The following is a 17801-nucleotide window of genomic DNA, read 5'->3' on the forward strand; positions in this document are numbered from 1 at the left end:
TCATAAATTTGAGAAAAGTTTCACAATTATGACATACTAAGATTTAATTACAGGTATGAGATTTTAAAAAGTCAGTTATGACATATCAAGTCATAATGAGAAAAAAGTTACATTTAGTCATTTAAAGAAGACTTTTAACCAATCAAAACCAACAAAAGAGCAATAAAATGACAAGTCTCGATTAGCCTAACACAATGCATAAAAAAGTTAATGCATTAAAATTACTAACTGTAAATAAAAAACAAAACAAACAGAAATAAAAAAATAAACACAAAAAGCAACATGTAAAAAGGTGATAAAATGACAAAAGCACACAACTCCATGACTGTCAGTAGAGTGAGTTGTAAAGTAATGTGCTGTCTGTGTCGGCGGCTCACGAGCATCTGTCTGTCTCTCTGCTCTGCTTTAATAACCTCACAGATGTAACGATGCCTGAGCATCTCTCTCTCTCTCTCTCTCTCTCTCTCTCTCTCTCTCTCTCTCTGTGCATGTTGGGCTGGATCTCTTCTCTTGTTCTAGCTGCCATTATTGTGACTCAGCTCACCACGCCGTATGTGCGTATCGCACCCGCTGCCGGCGACAGCCAACTAACAGGTCAGACCTTCCACCGTCCACCTCGCTCCGTGTGTGTGTGATAAAACCATGCCCGTTTCCTGTTTCCTGTTTCCTGTTTCCTGGCCATGTCAAGATCATATTTCACTCCTAAATTTGAAAAAGAAAAAAAAATTATATTATCATATTTATTATTTAATATTTATATCCATGTAATTTAATATTGTAAAATTGTTACAATTTTCATTACCGTAATGGGATTTAAAAAAAAAAAATTGTATTTGCATAACAATGTAGTATTTTAGTGAAATGTGAAAATAATATTTAGTTTTTCAGTTGGTTTACATAGCATGGTAGTATTTGTTTTGCTGCACTACATAAGAAAAATCATGGTTTAATAAATAAATAAATAAAAATGCTAACAAACAAAAAAAAACTCAAAAATAAAATGTCTGGATGCATTAGTAAAAAAATTTTTGAAAATAATCTCACAATAAAAATAAAAATAAATAAATAAACAAACATATTGCTGTTCGGAATGTTTTTATGCTAAATATATTTTTCACATTTTATTAACATTTTTAGGGTGAAATATGATCTAGATTTTCCTGTTTTTTATGTTTTCATGTCTGTGTAAGTTTCTTTTTTATGTAGTGATGTATGTCATATTTCAGTATTTCTTCCATGTGTATTAGTGTAACCCCTGACTGCTGTGTAAAGCAGCATTTGTTGATTCGTTTTAGTCCTGAATGGATGCAGGTTAAAAAGGTAATTGAGGATTTTCAGGGTTAGCGTCCGTGTGATGAGCTTCATTTGATCCCTGCTGTTTGCTTCCTGTAGAAGGTCACTTTCCATTAGCTGAATCTGTACGCTGAAATCACGCATTTACTGTGGAAAATAAACACCGGAGCAAGAGTCACTAAATTAGCTCCTTTTTATTCAGCACTGATGTCCGTCGAAGGAATCAATATGACCCCGACAAACCCCGAAACCGAAGACCATGCTGTTTGCAATGCATGACAACCACATCCCTCCAGAAAATTACATTTCAATATTTACTGTTTGTCGAACAGTCCCAGGTGACGCTCTCATCTGCCGCTGTGAAATGCAGGATTTCACTTTTCAATCATTTCACTGTGGATGTTTAGTGCTACAGTGATGTGTTCCACAGACGGACGGTAAAGAGAAAATTGGCTTTATTTTTAATTCAACCTTATGTACACTCCCCCTTCAGGCCATTACTGTATCATTGTGCATGATTGTGGATTCAGTCCTGCATTTACTTCTGTTTGTGAGCGAGACTGTGATGGTTTCACCTCTGGTCATCTGAAGCGAGTCTGTTTATGCCGTATTCGTCCTCTTCGTCGACCCTGCACTGTCTTCAAACACTCTCTCTCTTGCCTCCATCCAGACTGAAGAAACTCAGACTCCAGAATGCAAATTAGCAATACGACAATAACAAAAGCCTAGAGAGATATACGCACTTATGCTAATAATTGTACTCCATTTCTGTTTTCGTTTTTGGTCCAGAGCTCTTGCGTTTTCATGATTTGCAGAATAAGGCAACAACATTTATATTTATTTTAAATTAACTTTCATTTAAAGTCAATATTTTTTGGTTTAATATGGAAGCTTATTCTGCCATATGAGAGAAAAATCATGCATTGGACAAGAGTCAAAATTATTTCACAACAATTAAATCATGATTATGAGATAAAAGTTCTAATTTCGGTATTAGACGTAACATTTATGAGATAAAGTTGAAAGTATAAAGTCAAAATTAAGACATGCTAAGCAGTACTTGAAATAAAGTTGAAATTATGACAAAAATTTAAATCATAATTTAAATCATAATCAAAAACTCAATTCTGACAAAAAATCATAATTATGAGATAAACATTCAAATTGACTAATCGAAATTATGTCATGAAAAGTTGAAAAATGGAGGCTTAAAGTCAAAATTAAGACATGCTAAGCAATACTTGAGATAAAATGTGACAAAAAGTGGAAATTATGAGATATAAACTCAATTATGGCATAAAATTTATAATTATGAGATAAAAATTGAAATTGAAATAAGTTGAAATTGAGATAAAAAGTTTATATTATTACATAATTTTAAGATGAAATTATGACAAAGTGAAAATATAGAATTATGAGCTAAAATTATGAGATAAAGGGATAAGGTTGAAAATATGAGATATAAAGTCAGAATTATGAGATACTAAGCTGAAATTGAGTTGAAATGGTGACAAAAAAAGTGGAAAAAGTCATAATTATTACATACAAAGTTAAAATTATGGCATATAAAGTCAATTCTGAGTAAAAAGTCATAACTGTGAAAAAAGTCGTAATTATGAGATAAGAGTTTGAATTATGACAAGTCAAAATTACAAGATAAAAAGTAATCAGAGAGATGAGAAATTGAAATTATGACAAAAATAGACATTATGGCAATAAAAGAGTGCCAGAGTATTTATCAAACCATGATTTTAGTTATTCTCTTGTGACAGTTAAGGGCTTCCATAGTTTTGTGAATATCTGTTGGGAAACAGTTCTTTAGTTGTTGTTTGTTGGGAATCCTCTGCAGCAGAACTGAAGCTGGAGCCCGAACACTGCTCATCTGTCACCATAGTAAGAGCAGCCCATACACTCGACTGATGGATGCTGTCAGGCCTGATTCAAGAAGTGTAGCTCGGCTCAAACTAGCATCACGTTCACACTATTTTTCATCCTCTTCTCATTTAGTGCTGGAAATTGATATTTCATCGGGCACATGTCGACATGCATCACATTATACAGTAAAGAGACAAACGCGCTCGCTCTGTTTCTCCCTGACCTCTCACATACACGCTATTCCTCTTCATTGCCACAAATAGAAAAGCTGCTTTTAGTCCATTTAGATCACAAACAGAGGACAGTGATATCACTCAGATGTCGCTCTTTGTGACTTATAGTTTCAGTTATTTTTTATTAAAGTATTAACTTTGTCTAGATTTTTTTTTCTTAAACTTGAAAAAGAAATGGAGAAAAAAGCTGATATAAGAAGTCCTAATTGTGACAAAGAAATTATAATTATGACATAAATTGGCAAAAATATTTATATAAAAATATTTATATACAATTATAATAAAAAAGTAAGTAACATTTCATCATTATGACTATTTATCCAAAATTTTGACATAATTATAACTTTTTTGTAACAATTAGGACTTTTTATCACAGCCATATTTATCATAAGCAATTTTAGAAAAAAACTTTAACATTAAATCTGATTGACTGTTTTAACTCTTAATTTCTACATTTATATATCATATTTAGACGTTTTACATCATAATTGTGACCAAATCGATTTTAGCTATTAAATAAAAAGTCTAAATATGGCATAAAAAAATTGACCATTTGAAATAAAAAGTCAATCAACTTTTTAAATTCTTTCTTAATTTTGGTCTAAATTTTCAAAATTGTTATTGAGAAATAGCTGAGATAAATAGAAAAAAAAGTGAATCATTGTGATTTTCTTATGACATACAAGTGTGAATATGTCATAAAAGTCAAAAAGTCAAAATTATGAGATAAAAAGTTGACACTGAAATAAAATGTGACAATTATTTTTTTGTGAAATAGTCACAATTATGACATAAAAAGTCTATACATGACATAAAAAGCTAAAAATGTATTCCTTTGTCTCAGTTGTTCTTCCTAAAACTGCTTGAAAGCTGAGATCATTAGATATTGGTGTATGTGGTGAGAAATGTTTTGAGTTCAGTTGTGTTTTCTTGGTATAATCAATGATCAACCGATCAACTAACTTGATTAATCGTCTGCTAATACTAACCTGTTTTATTAACAAAAGGCACAATCATATAAATCTTCTTTCACTCATTTCCTGCCACCAATGTTTTGTTGTTGATAATGTTCTGTACGTCACGTGTCCGTCCTCGTGTCTTGTGTTTTCATCATGATCACTGTGGCTCTCATTACAGCTATGATTGTCTGGACTTCCTGTTCCAGGTGCTGCGACCCGGAAGCCTGATGCCGTAGAACCCGAGAAACAGACGGATCACACGGTGAAGATCGCTGGCGTCATCGCTGGCATCCTGCTCTTCGTCATCATCTTCCTCGGCGTGGTGCTGGTCATGAAGAAACGGTAAGAGAGCTTCACTTCTGTTCAACAATATTTAATCTGATTTACATGAAATTGTGTTTAATTCCTTTAAAGCTGAAGTGTGTCATTTGAGCACCACTGCACTCCCACCATCTGTCAGTCAAACCGGTAACCCCGCCCCTAAACTCACGTCATTGGCTGAGAATGTTGTGGAATCTTAACAGTGTTGACTCAAAAGATGATTTGCTAATAAAGGCTCTGAACATTAAGAAATGACAAAGTGGGAAAAAAATTCAATGAAAAATTATGCTGTAAAAAGTCAAGTCGAAATTATGACATGAATAGTTAAAAATAAGCAGTAATTGTTAATATGACAAAAAGTCAAATTATTAAGATTAAAGTCATAATTGTAGCATAAAAGTATCAATTATGAGATAAAATGTCATAATTGTGACAACGTTATTATTATAAGATACAAAGTTGAAATTGACAAAAATGTGATGTACTAAGCATAAAAAGTCATATTTATGAGATGAAAATTAAAAAGTATAAGATTAAGTAACAATTTTGACAGTATCATTTATGAAATAAAGTAATGATTTTGACAAATGAGATGAAGGAAATCAAAATTGTCATGAAAAGTTATAAATTAGATAAAAAGTTATAATTATTACAAAAAATAGAAATTATGAGATAAAATTTTATAATTAAGAGACAAAGTCAAAATAGTGATAAAAGTATAAATTATTAAATAAAAAGTCAATTGTGACAAAATTGTGTCATGAAAAGTCAAAAAGAAATTATGACATGAATTTGAAAATGTAAGAAAAGTCCAAATTTATATACTACGCTGGAAAAATGGTTGCAAACAATTTATTAAAGCTAAATTAAAAAAAGAAATGTGAAAGTTAGTCACCTAAATTTGTTTTTTTTTTAATGTGTAAAAGTGTAAATTCAATTAATATATTTTTTTCAGTGTAATCAGTAATTGAAATAAAATATGACATTATGAGATAAAAAAAAAATCATAATTTGTGACTTTAAAACTTACATAAAGTGACATATAATTATGAGACGAAAATTTGAAATTAATTTATGCAGCCCCGTGTGTCAATCAAACAGGTAGCCCTGCCCCCAAGCTCACGTCATTGGTCGAGAATGTTCTGAAAGTGTCAAACTGCCATCGATTCACTTAAAGTGACTTTGAACATTAAAATCTGAGAAAGTGTGTGAGCGTGGGATGAAATGACTCACTTCAGCTTCAGAGAGCCGCTGTACCGTACAGAAATCTCCCCGTGTCACGGTACATCCAGTGTGCTCATGAACACATGAAAGTCAAACGAATCTTTGCTGATGTTCTGTTCGCTTTTCAAACAGACCCTTTTGTCAGCTGAACACAGAATAATTGATTCGATCGCTCTGATAAGCACCATTACACGGTTTGTGGCACCAATACATGCTGCCTGATGAAATATTAATTTTTTTCTCCCCGCGCCGCTCTCAAACAAACGGCTTCGCTTTAATGACCCGGCGACGGGAAATAGCACAAATATTTTCCAAGCTTATCTTGTGCAGAAAAAAAAAAGAAAAGAGTGAAAGAAAAGCAAGATAAGAGAGAAAAATTGATGAAAGGCACTTATTTTTTTTCTCAAAGAGAGGCCCAGGGCGCGAGTTTACATTAGATCCGTCCTCAGCTGGAGGAAAACCCTTGTTCAAACAGCCCCAGTCCAGTTCTGCTTTAGATGCAGAGCATGTTTCAGTGGTTTCAGATGTAAATTGAAGGCAGGGCCGAGTAAATATGTTTTTAATGAGAGTCATTACCTTCTCAGAATAAGGGTATTTGTCTCTATTGATTCTGCTGTTGAGCCTCAAAATGGATAAACATATGAAGAGGGATGCCTTTATTTTGCTGACGAGACGATTTCCGTCAGATGCGTCGCCCGGCCGTTTTTAGCATAATGACCTTGGCATCGCATGTTAAATTTCAGCATAATTTGATGAGATCCGAATCCACAGACTTCAGTAATTGAGTCAGGACTGAGTTCACTACAACTAATAAACTTAGAGCGCTAGAATTGCTTTCGTAGCTCGTGTTTGTCCACAGAATAATAAACCTGAGCCCAAACTCACCACTCCTGCTTGTAACGAGAGCTAATCAGCCTGTTTCTAACCGCTCTCTGTCCTCTCTCTCTCTCTCTCTCTCTCTTCACCCTGTACTAGACGAATGAAAATGAAGCTGTGAGAGATTGAAGTGCAGTCTCATTAATGAAACACCAGCTGAATGAATTAGTGTAAATTGCTCTTGCATAAATGATTGCATTCGATTAAATGCAAGCTTTTTGTGTGAGAAGGTTTGCACAGAATTACTTCTGTTTGCGTTTCATGAATGAGGTCTAGAATCGATCGATATTTGACAAAACATTGAAAAGGTTTGTCTAGAAAATTCAGGGAGGGCCTCTTTTAAAAAGCACAAGATGAATGTTAGAAATTATAAAATTCTTATGAAGTGCAGTCTCAAAATGCATTTGTGTTCATGCAAATATTTACTATTTATGTAAGAATAGTTTAATCAGGAATATTCTTATTTTCAAGAATGAGGTGTGATGTACTTTTGTGTTCGATGTAGATAATTTAGCTGACCAAACATCATTTTTTTTCCTTAAATTAATGTTTATAGACAAATCCAGTAAACCAACGACTCCAGAATAAATGTAAAGAATTATGAGAAAGTGAAAAGTACAAAATGAGATAATTATTATGAGATAAAACGTCATAATTATGGCATAAACAGTAATTATGAGAAATAAAAGTCAAAAGGATGGCATAAAAATGTGAAATTTTGAGATTGAAGAAAAATCGAGATTATGATTTATGTACTAAATCATAATTATGAGATAAAGTATGAATTATGAGATAAAATTATGACGCGCAAATTGAAAATATGAGATAAAACGGCAAACTATGACATACTATGCAGAAAAATAATTGAGATAAAAGAAAAAAGTTAAAAAAATACATAGTGTAAATGCATGTGTACAAAAAACCTAAATTAATAATTTACCATATTACCATAACATATTTTTGTTTAATTTGTTTAATTTAAGAATTGAATGGGATGTTTACATAAAGAATTAATATAAATGTTGCATTCAACACAAGCTGTATGAGTTTGGGTAAATCGTTTGTAAAGCAATTGTTATGCAAGTGAATGCATTATTCAAAATTATTATTTTTTTTATTAACATTTTACAATTAACAAAAAACAATAACAAAAAACAAACCAAAATATTGAGGTGCAAAGGGATTTAAAAATAATATATTGTAAAAAAAAAAACAAGTATAATTGCATTGGCCCTTTTCAAGGTATCAATTATAATTCCTTATATTTTAAGAAAGGCTGGTGGCTGAAATGTTGGTTTTATAAATAAATAGTCTTAGGAATTTGAGTTATTAGAGTAGTACATTTTTTGAATACCTCACAGCCTTATTTTCATTCGCACTGAATTAACTATGATGTCTGAGAACGCCCTTAATGAGATGTTAATGAGTGGCAGCCACACCCACACCCTAGGCTCCGCCCACAGCCCCGCCTCACATCACACACACACACACAGAGGCAAGAACAGGCTCACAGTCACCGAAGTAACTCGTCACATGTGTCACCATATCAGGTTTTTGTTCATTTTTCTATATTTTCAGACATTAATATTTTTACTTTTTCTTTCCTTCCATTTTCATTCCCCCTCCACCCTTTCCACCACTGCTTTTGCCCTTCCACCCCACTCGGCAGAAGATCCTATCACTCCTACACTTACTACCTGTAAGTAACCACTTTGTGAAAACTAGTTGCAGTGCTTTCTCTTCCAAGCCTCTTTTGATATTCCATGCATGATTCCAAACCCAGTGACTTCCTTCCTCCCTTCAAACTGCAGCCCGGCTGGACCCGAGTCCGCTATGTGCTTTTAATGATGAACGCTAAGACCAAACCAAACCCTGGCATTGCTAAACTCGGCTTTTTGAATCATTCATCACAGCGAACGCTGGAAATATGGTAATTCCTCTCTGGAGGAGGTTCTCTTTGCTGCTGCGGTTTGAAGGGGAGGATCTGATCCGATCTGATCGCTGATGATGATGAAAAATTCCCTTAGAGGTTAAGAAACTGCATTACGATCCCTCGGACGCATGAATGCAGGCGGATGTGGTGCCTGTGTTAGTGCATCGACCCACACATCAGCCCCGATTCATCGCTTTAGTTCCTTTCCTTCCATGTTTATCTCAGTTCTGTTCGGTTCAGTTCTGCATGAGTCTGTTAAGTGCATGGTAATCATCATCATCATGTGTTACACACACACACACACACACATGATCTCATTAGACAGAAGTTGGATTAAATGCTTCAAACATGTACAAATGTCATTAGATACAAAATATCAAATCAAGTGTCAATTATTGTAAATGCAGTCAAATGTTTTTTGGGTTTGACCTGATAAACATTAGATCCAGATTTTGTCATCGTTCATGTTTATAGATATTTGAGACACTTGATCTGATGAAGGACATTTATAATTCATATAGTTACATGTAACTTACATGTGGAACATTTGTATCACTTACAGTAAGGTCTCGTTAGTTAACGTTACATTTAAACCTGTTTGAGTATCTAAACAGATACATCTTTTGATTTAAATGATGTGCATTGAAAAAAAATGTTCTGTAAATTTTAACTCCAAAATTGTTAGTCTATTTTCTAAAATAATAACTAAAAATGGCAAGTAACAGATTGAATTAAACATGAATTTAAAATAGAAAAACTAATATATTTTTCTAGTAAAACTTCAATAATATTTTTTCAGTAAATTAGTAAGTCTTGAATGTAACACTAGTTAAGTTAATTTTTAGAAATGTTATTCTCAGATTAAAGACTTGTCTGAACATCTAAATCTGAATGTCATTCATTAGATACAAAATATCAAAATCAAGTGACATTTATTTAAAATGTCACTAAAATATAAGTTGATGCTCATGCATCTTTATTTTTTTAATGCATGTATAACTTAAAAAATATATTTTACAGTGTATTAGTAATTGTTTAAATTAACTAAGAAAAAAATGAATTGTTGGTTCTTGTTAATGTGAACAAATGTAACCTTACTGTAAAGTGTTTCTCGCTCAGTGAAGTTTGTTGCTGCGGCATGAATTAGTGTAGTTTATTTTTAGAGGACTCCGCTGACAAATATGAGATTTAATCTGGTCTGTACTCGTTGAGGGATTTCTTCAGGGCTTCAGACGTGACATTCATGAAGGAATGTGTTTGTGTGGGGATTCAGAGCCTCAGTCAGGATTAGAATAAGAGCAGAGCAGATCTGGAGTCTGTTGATCAAATCCCTCGATATGGCAAAGATCTCCTGCATTTATAACTCTCACTATATTTGGACTCAGATACTGCAGCATTTTCCTCTTCGACTGAACACTCACAGCACAGATCTGGATTTACATTATCATCCATCTGGTCTTGTGCAAAATCTGTCAGTTTACATTTACCATTATGCATTTTACAGACGCTTTCAATACGAGTGACTTACCTAAAGAATAACAGTAAGGAAGCAACATATTTAGACAGGAAAAGTCTGTTTTCAAATGCAATCCGAGGAAATCTTTGAAGAGTTTTTGTCCTAAACCAGAATAGGATTTTGAATCGTCCTAGTGAGTCTTTTGAATCACTTCACAAAAAAACATTAATTCACTGATTTATTCAACGAGTTTGTTCATTATGATACTCAAACACTATGTTTAAGTCTCTTAGTTGAATCTTAATAAGACATAATAAGACATTTCTGCAGATTACATATTCAAAAGAGAGTCACTGAATCATTAAAATTGATTCATTAAAAAGAACCATTTGCAACTGAAATGAAACGTATGCATTATTAAAATATTTTATTAAAATTGCATCTAAGAGACTTCAGTAGCACTTAAGCATCATAATGAACGAATGATCATTCAGAAAGATTTGTTCACTTGAAAGATTTGTTTGAACAAACGCGAGTAAGAGTTGTTAGATTTACTTTGAAACCATTTTCTCTCATAAATTGCTAGTACATTTCACAAACAATACAAATACACCAGTAATATTGAATCAAACATGGAAGTTTGAGGTAGAAAACCAAAATAGTTTTTCATATAATGTGTACTTCAGTAATCAGTACAGTGTAGTAGTTAAATCTCTTGATTTTATCTGTGATCATTTCGTATCATGCAACAATTTCCCAGTTTAACATGGACAGATAAACTTCTAAGCAAGTAATAGTATTTCGCCTTAAATTGAGTGTTTTAGAGTTGCACATAGCTCCTGCAGTCACATAAAGACTCAACAGAAAGCATTTTACTCAAAGACGAGAGAGAAAGTGCCTGCCGCTCGTCCCTCTCTCTCTCTCTCTCTCTCTCTCTTCTCTCTCTCTCTCTCTCTCTCTCTCTCAGAGCTGCCCGTTTAACTCGGCGTTTGAGCGAGCGGGAGGCCTTAATTAAATCCTTCACCGAGGGCTCTCGCAGAACAAGAAACAAATTAATTGTAACAAGAGGATGCACATTTGTCTCAGCTGAGGACTCCTGCGCTGCGGAGGAGAGGAAGCAGAGAGTCGTACGGCGGCTGAGAATCGCTGGAGTCACTCTCTGATGCAGATAATAGAGCCACCGAGCAGGCAGTCTGTTTACTTTACATGGTAATGCGATCGGATGAGGCGGCACAGGAAAGTTTGGAAATGAGTCACTGACAGCAATCACACTCCGTAATTAAATTAGAGTCTAATTAACGTCTATTAACGGGTGCGTGCGGTATTCCTGGGGATTCAGAGCCAGCAAATCCTCATAAAACCTCCCAGAGGAGATCGGATGAATCACTGGAGCTTATGAAGCATTAAACTCTCACACAAACCTGTGAACGAAACAACCGGCACAAGCAGAAACTACTGCAGAACTCATCACCATTAGCTTACAGAGCTCTGGGTGACTGACAGTTGCTGTGTGGTTGCTAGGGTGGAGTCCAGGTGGTTGATTGGTCATTTAGGTGGAGTCGAGGTGGTTGCTATGGTGTTAAGGTGGGTTTATGTGGTTTCCTAGGGGGTTTAAGTGTAATATATATGGTTGGTAGGGAATTTAAGTGAAGTTTAGGTGGTTGCTAGGGTGTTTATGTGAACTAGGGTGTTGCTAGGGTATTTAGTTGGAGTTGAGGTGGTTGTTAAGGTGATTGGGGTGTTTTATTTGCTTGCTAGGGTGTTTAGGTGTGGTGTAATGGTTTGGTTCAGGGTGTTTAGGGTCCGGATTAAGTCTAGAGTGGTTGCTAGGGTGTTTAGGTTGAACTAGTGGTTGTAGTTTAGGACTAGGTGGTTATGTTTAGTTGGAGTTGTGGTGGTTGTTAAGGCGATTGGGGTGTTTTGTTTGCGATGTAGGTGGTTGTTAGGGTGTTCAGGTGTCGTTAAGGTGGTTGCCAGGGAGTTTAAGTGAAGTCTACAGTGGTTGCTAGGGTGTTTAGGTGAATTAGGTGGTTGCTAGGATGTTAAGGTGAACTAGGTGGTTGCTAGGGTGTTTAGTTGGAGTTGAGGTGGTTGCTAAGGTGATTAAGGGGGTTTATGTTGTTGTTAGGGTGTTTAGGTGAAGTCTAGGTGGTTGCTAGGGTGTTTATTTGAACTATGTAGTTGCTAGGGTATTTAGTTGGAGTTGAGGTGGTTGTTAAGGCGATTGGGATGTTTTGTTTGGTTGCTAGGGTGTTTAAGTGTGGTGCAGGTGGTTTGTTAGGGGTGTTTATTAGAACAATGTATTTGCTATGGTGTTTAGTTGGAGTTGCGGTGGTTGTTAAGGTGATTGGGGTGTTTTGTTTGCGGTGTAGGTGGTTGTTAAGGTGTTCAGGTGTCGTTTAGGTGGTTGCCAGGGAGTTTAAGTGAAGTCTACAGTGGTTGTTAGGGTGTTTAGGTGAATTAGATTGTTGCTAGGATGTTAAGGTGAACTAGGTGGTTGCTAGGGTGTTTAGTTGGAGTTGAGGTGGTTGCTAAGGTGATTAAGGGGGTTTATGTTGTTGTAAGGGTGTTTAGGTGAAGTCTAGGTGGTTGCTAGGTGTTGGGGTCAATATGGTTGCTAATGTGATTAATTGGGGTTGTGTGGGGTAATGTTGTTATTTTTTATTATTATATTAACTTGTTTATTATATATTTTTATTTATTTATTTATGTAGTTTAGAAGTTCTTTATAACTTTAACTTTTTAAATGATTATTAATTAATGTAACTGACCCAATTTGAATTTGAGTTAGTGTTTTTTGAATTATTGTACCATGAGAATCATCCTCGAAACATTGCGTTATGAATCAGAGTGTTTGGAAATGGAAAGAAAGTGCATGTAGTAAACACAGTTGTTTTTCTGCCTCTATCTAAAGGCCAACAAACATTTATTCCATTTGTAGAAGCCTTGAAATATTTATTTGCAGCATGTTGGGGCTCAGTGTGAGTGGCGTGTGGTTCACAGAGATCTTGTATGTGGATGTTTTAGTGCAGTAGAGGTTACAGTGCCGGCTAATAGTTTAATGGATGTGATAATGCCATTAGTGTAGTTACACTCGCTCGCAGATGTTGTACTGGACTTCAAGGGTCTTCTTATGATACTGATGCACGGGAAAACATCAGACAGTTCTCGGAGGGTCACTCACTGAGTTACTCTATAGCGCCTGTTGAATATTAATGCTGCACCATAATAAGTTAATATAAATGTTTCTGACAGATGCTCGTATTGCTGCAGTCGGCTGATGAGCAGCAGATGTTTGAGCTTTACCTGCAACAGTTTAATTAAACTGTCAACACGTTACATCTTAATATTTCCCCTCGTCATATGATCCTTCATGCCTGAAGAGCATATTCACATAAACACATATCACATCATATTAAAATGACAAATCAAGCTTTTTGCTCCATCTTTATTAAGGGCAAACCTAGTAACAACATTACAAATATTTCAAAAAAATATTATCAAATGTTAATGTGCTGCCTTGATGTCTTTGTTTCCCTTAAGAAAGGATCACGCTGTCTGATCTGATTATGGAGTTAAACTGTAAAAGCCTGATCAAGCTGTAATGCTTTACGAATTCCAATCATACTATGAAGAAATGCTTTTCTGCCGGTTTTATTCTGCAATAACTAGTTTACTCAAAAGCCTGCTGCTCCGAAATACTGCTTTGAGAAAGTTTGCATTATATATTAAATTCTATTCTACTGAATTTCTATATGTTTATGATCTATTATAATTATAAATAAATTAAATAATGTTAATAAAAATTATTATTATTATTATTATATTTTTTATTCAATTTAATTTCAAAACATAATTGTCAAAACAATTATATAAAGCATATAAAAATGACATAGCATAGAATTTACACAAAGCCTGCCATTTGGGACAATTTTCATTATTATAAGCATATAGAACTATTATAAAATAATGAAAATAATTAATAATATACAATTAGAATACATTTAAAAATATATATTAATTCTACATATAAATATAAAAAATAATAAGCATATAGAAATTAGTTATAATACACTATTCCCGCCAATAGAATTTAAGGCCTTCCACTCTGTACTGCTTTTTGGCATTATCTCTGTTTTAGTAAGTATATAGAAATGTATAAAATTTAATTAATATAATAGAATACTAATATATAACAGGAATTTATAATAATTAATACAACAACAACAATAATAATAATTCTAATTATAAATATAAATAAATAATAAGCATATAATATTGAATTAGAATATGACTATGCGCTTCATGAAGCCCCACCCCAGCCCGGTGTCGTTTCAGTATGCAACACCACAGCTGCTCCTTTAAGAGCAGAGGATGCTGGGACGTCAGTGTGTGTGAGTGAACATGTGCAGGTGACCTCTGTATCTGCAGGAAGTGTGTTTGATGGCGCGCTGACAGCTCATGTCAGGCTTCAATGCTCATCTCAATATGCCGCTCAAATCATCAGTCACACATACTAATAGAAACCTCACGCTGCTGTGAGCTTAAACGCCTCAAACAAAGAGCAGCTCTTAATAGCAACGATTTAATAGAGAGTCACTTATAGCTGGACTGATGGAATCAACCGTCATAGATACCTCTATGATACAATATATCATATACATCTGCATCAGCATGCTGTAAAATAGATTTAACACTGTACCGATGGAAGTGTGAGTGATGGTTGCATATGCAAACTCATGTCAGGATGATAGTGTGTAAGGCATGGTTGCTAGGGTGTAGCTGTGTGGTTGTTAAGACATTCTGATGGTTGCTAGAGTATACGAAGTGGAGTAAGAGGTTGTTCTGATAGTATTGTTAGGATGTTTTTATTGGGTTTTTAAAGTTTTCTGGTGGTTCAGGTAGTTGCTAGGGTGTTGCTAAGGTTTTTGGTTGTTATTATGTTGTTCAGGTGGTTGCTAGGGTGTTACTATGTGGTTGATAATGAGTTTTGGTAGTGGCTAAAGTGTTTTGGAGGTTGCTAGGGTGTTGCTATGCAGTTCCTAAAGTGTTATTGTGGTTTTTATGGTGACAGGTGGTTGCTAAGGTGTTGCTATGTGGTTGTTAAAGTGTTTGGTGGTTGTTAGGGTTTTCAGTGGGTTGCTAGATTGTTGTTATGAGGAGTTCTTGTGGTTGCTAAAAGTGTTCTGGTGGTTGCCAGGGTGTTTTAATTCTATTTCAAAAGTGAACTTGTTGTTATGGTGTCAGGGGGTTGCTAGTGTGTTGCTATGGGATTGCTATAGTGTTCCGGTGGTTGCTATGGTGTTGCTATGTACTTTCTAAAGTGTTGCTCAAGCATCTGTATAGTTTTTAGGGTGTTGCTGTGTAGCCAAGTGGTTCTAGTCATTGTTGAAGTGTTGCTAGGTGGTTGCTAGAGTGTTGGGGTGGTTGCTAGGCAGTTTCTAATGTATTCTGGTGGTTGCTAGGTGCTTGCCAAATGTTGATTCGAGAAATCATTTCTACTGTATTTGTATGGTTTAGTATGGACTGCAAGGAAGTTTCAGATCCTTCTAAACTCATCCAACCAGACCAAACTCAGACTGGTTTAACTCCCCCCACCCCCGTCCCAGCTTAATTAAGGGTGTCTGGTCTTAAGGTGGCTTTATGCTGAACAATGATAACTAGCAAAGATCTCACTCCAGTAATAAACAGCATTACAGTCTGAAAGTCAAAAGAAAACACTTGATAATTCAATTCAGAACATTTCCTATTTCACTTCTTCACTAATTTTACTTAGCTTGTTATTTCAACCCAGCATCTTAAAACTGAACTGGGTAAGAATTGCATGGGGGGTGCTCGAGTGCAGAGACGGTAAAATTGAGCAAATAAAATCAGTGCAATTTTCCCCACTAAACATCTTCAGCTGTTGCTGACATATCAGACCGAGCGTTCTGTAGAATTAGAGCGCTGTTCTCCGCATTAATGGAGATTTATATCCGTAAACGAGGAACAGAGTGGCTTTTCTCTGGCTTTCTATTATGTGGCGTTGGTTGGAACTGAGTGCTTCGCTCAAGGGTATATCTGCCGCATGGCTCTCCAGGGGCCCGGGGCCATCACCGTGGCACGACGGGGGCTTTTATTTATGTATAACACCGAGAAACTTACTTGTGTTTAAAAGATCCTTTTTTCGAGGTCTATCAGCGCAGACTCTCTCTATCTACAGGTGTTCAGGTTAGACTTCAAATGGATGTGTTTACAGCCGGAAAAATGGAAAGAGAGAGAAAATGTCTCTGGTTACGTTTGAAAAAAATAAAGAGAGAAAACAGAAATGGAAAGGTCTGAGAATTGAGTCTGCAGGGACAGTGACTAAAGTAGCCCAGCGGCGTTAGATATGCATGAGCGCTGAATCATCGCCGCGCGTCGACTGAAAGCGCAGCGGGAAGGTGCTTGTGTACTTTGCGTTGTCCTTCCTTCTGTCCTAAGATGGCTGGAGGCCATTTGAAAAGAATAAAGACAGATAATCTTTATTTTTATAAACCTCAACTAAACTGAAGCTTCAACGTCTCGGTGTAAAACTGAACCTCATGGAGTTCATTGAAACGATTTGAACATGTCTGGGTCATTTGTTTGAAGGAATGAAGCCTTGTACTGATCGTTTAACCCGAGAGGATTTTCTTTTTCTAGAAAATTCTAGCTAATTTTATCGAATTGGTCTAAAACTTTTTTAGTTTTTGGCGATTTTTCCCCACCTTGTTACACTTGTGGTGTTCCCAGTCAAATTGGCCTACAAAAAATTACTTATACATTTTTCCTAATGTTGTCCTTTATTACCAAATATTGGTTTTAATCTTTTTAATCAACTTGTTTGCTTTCAATTAAAAGCAGGTTTTTTATTTATTTTTTTATTAATCATATGCCTAATTGATCTGAGCTCATGCAACTAGAGTTTTAAGCCAAAATTATCCACAAATATAGATTTTTTTTATGCTCAAATCAATGAGCCTACAATCAGTAAGTTCCAAAAAGAAATACAAAACCTGTGCTAATAATAAAAAGCATTAACAAAAAGATTAACATTTTGTGATAATATAGAATAATGAGCGATTTACAAGCAATAAAAAAACATATTGTTTCATTTTTCGACTGGGAACACCAAATTAGGTAAAGTGTTCTTATTTTCCTGATAATGAATCTCTCATCTGAAGCGATGCGTTTCCTCTCGGCTGGTGCTGTGCTCAGCATCTACTTCCTGTGTCAGGATTGATAGCGGCGTCTCTGCAGCTGCTGCTGACAATCTGTCGTTTGTCATATTCTCGTGCCCGGCAGCAGGAACCTTTTGTTTCATTTCGTTCAGAATTTCCATCTGAGTGAACATGAGGAGAGACACCGTCAACAGCGATTAGACAGTCCGTTTCTGCTGTATTTACACGATTGTGTGAGACTGAACTGAAACAACCAGTCCAAGGAGGTTCTGAGGTTCCAAATCTCTCTGAAATCATTCAACCAGACCAGCTTTAGACTGGTCTTCTTGCTTCTCCTGCATGTGCTGGTGTATTGATTGAATTCTGGATCTTCCTCAAATACAGAATTCAAATCCACTTTCCTGAGGGGTGTTTACATATGCAACACTCATGCCATTATTACAGGCTGTT

At 35.3% G+C, this 17801-nt stretch overlaps 1 protein-coding gene across 1 annotated transcript in view; it reads left to right on the forward strand.

Moving 5' to 3' along the window:
- Positions 1–17801, forward strand: part of LOC113079779 (receptor-type tyrosine-protein phosphatase mu-like) — a 48937-nt gene that overhangs the window by 14290 nt on the left and 16846 nt on the right. Inside the window, exons 5-7 of the mRNA XM_026251987.1 lie at positions 520–594; positions 4567–4702; positions 8451–8480. Of these exons, the coding sequence (XP_026107772.1) occupies positions 520–594; positions 4567–4702; positions 8451–8480 (241 nt within the window). The remainder of the gene's footprint in view (positions 1–519; positions 595–4566; positions 4703–8450; positions 8481–17801) is intronic.

The sequence above is a fragment of the Carassius auratus genome, unplaced genomic scaffold, assembly GCF_003368295.1.
Source record: "Carassius auratus strain Wakin unplaced genomic scaffold, ASM336829v1 scaf_tig00029197, whole genome shotgun sequence".
Lineage (NCBI taxonomy): Eukaryota > Metazoa > Chordata > Actinopteri > Cypriniformes > Cyprinidae > Carassius > Carassius auratus.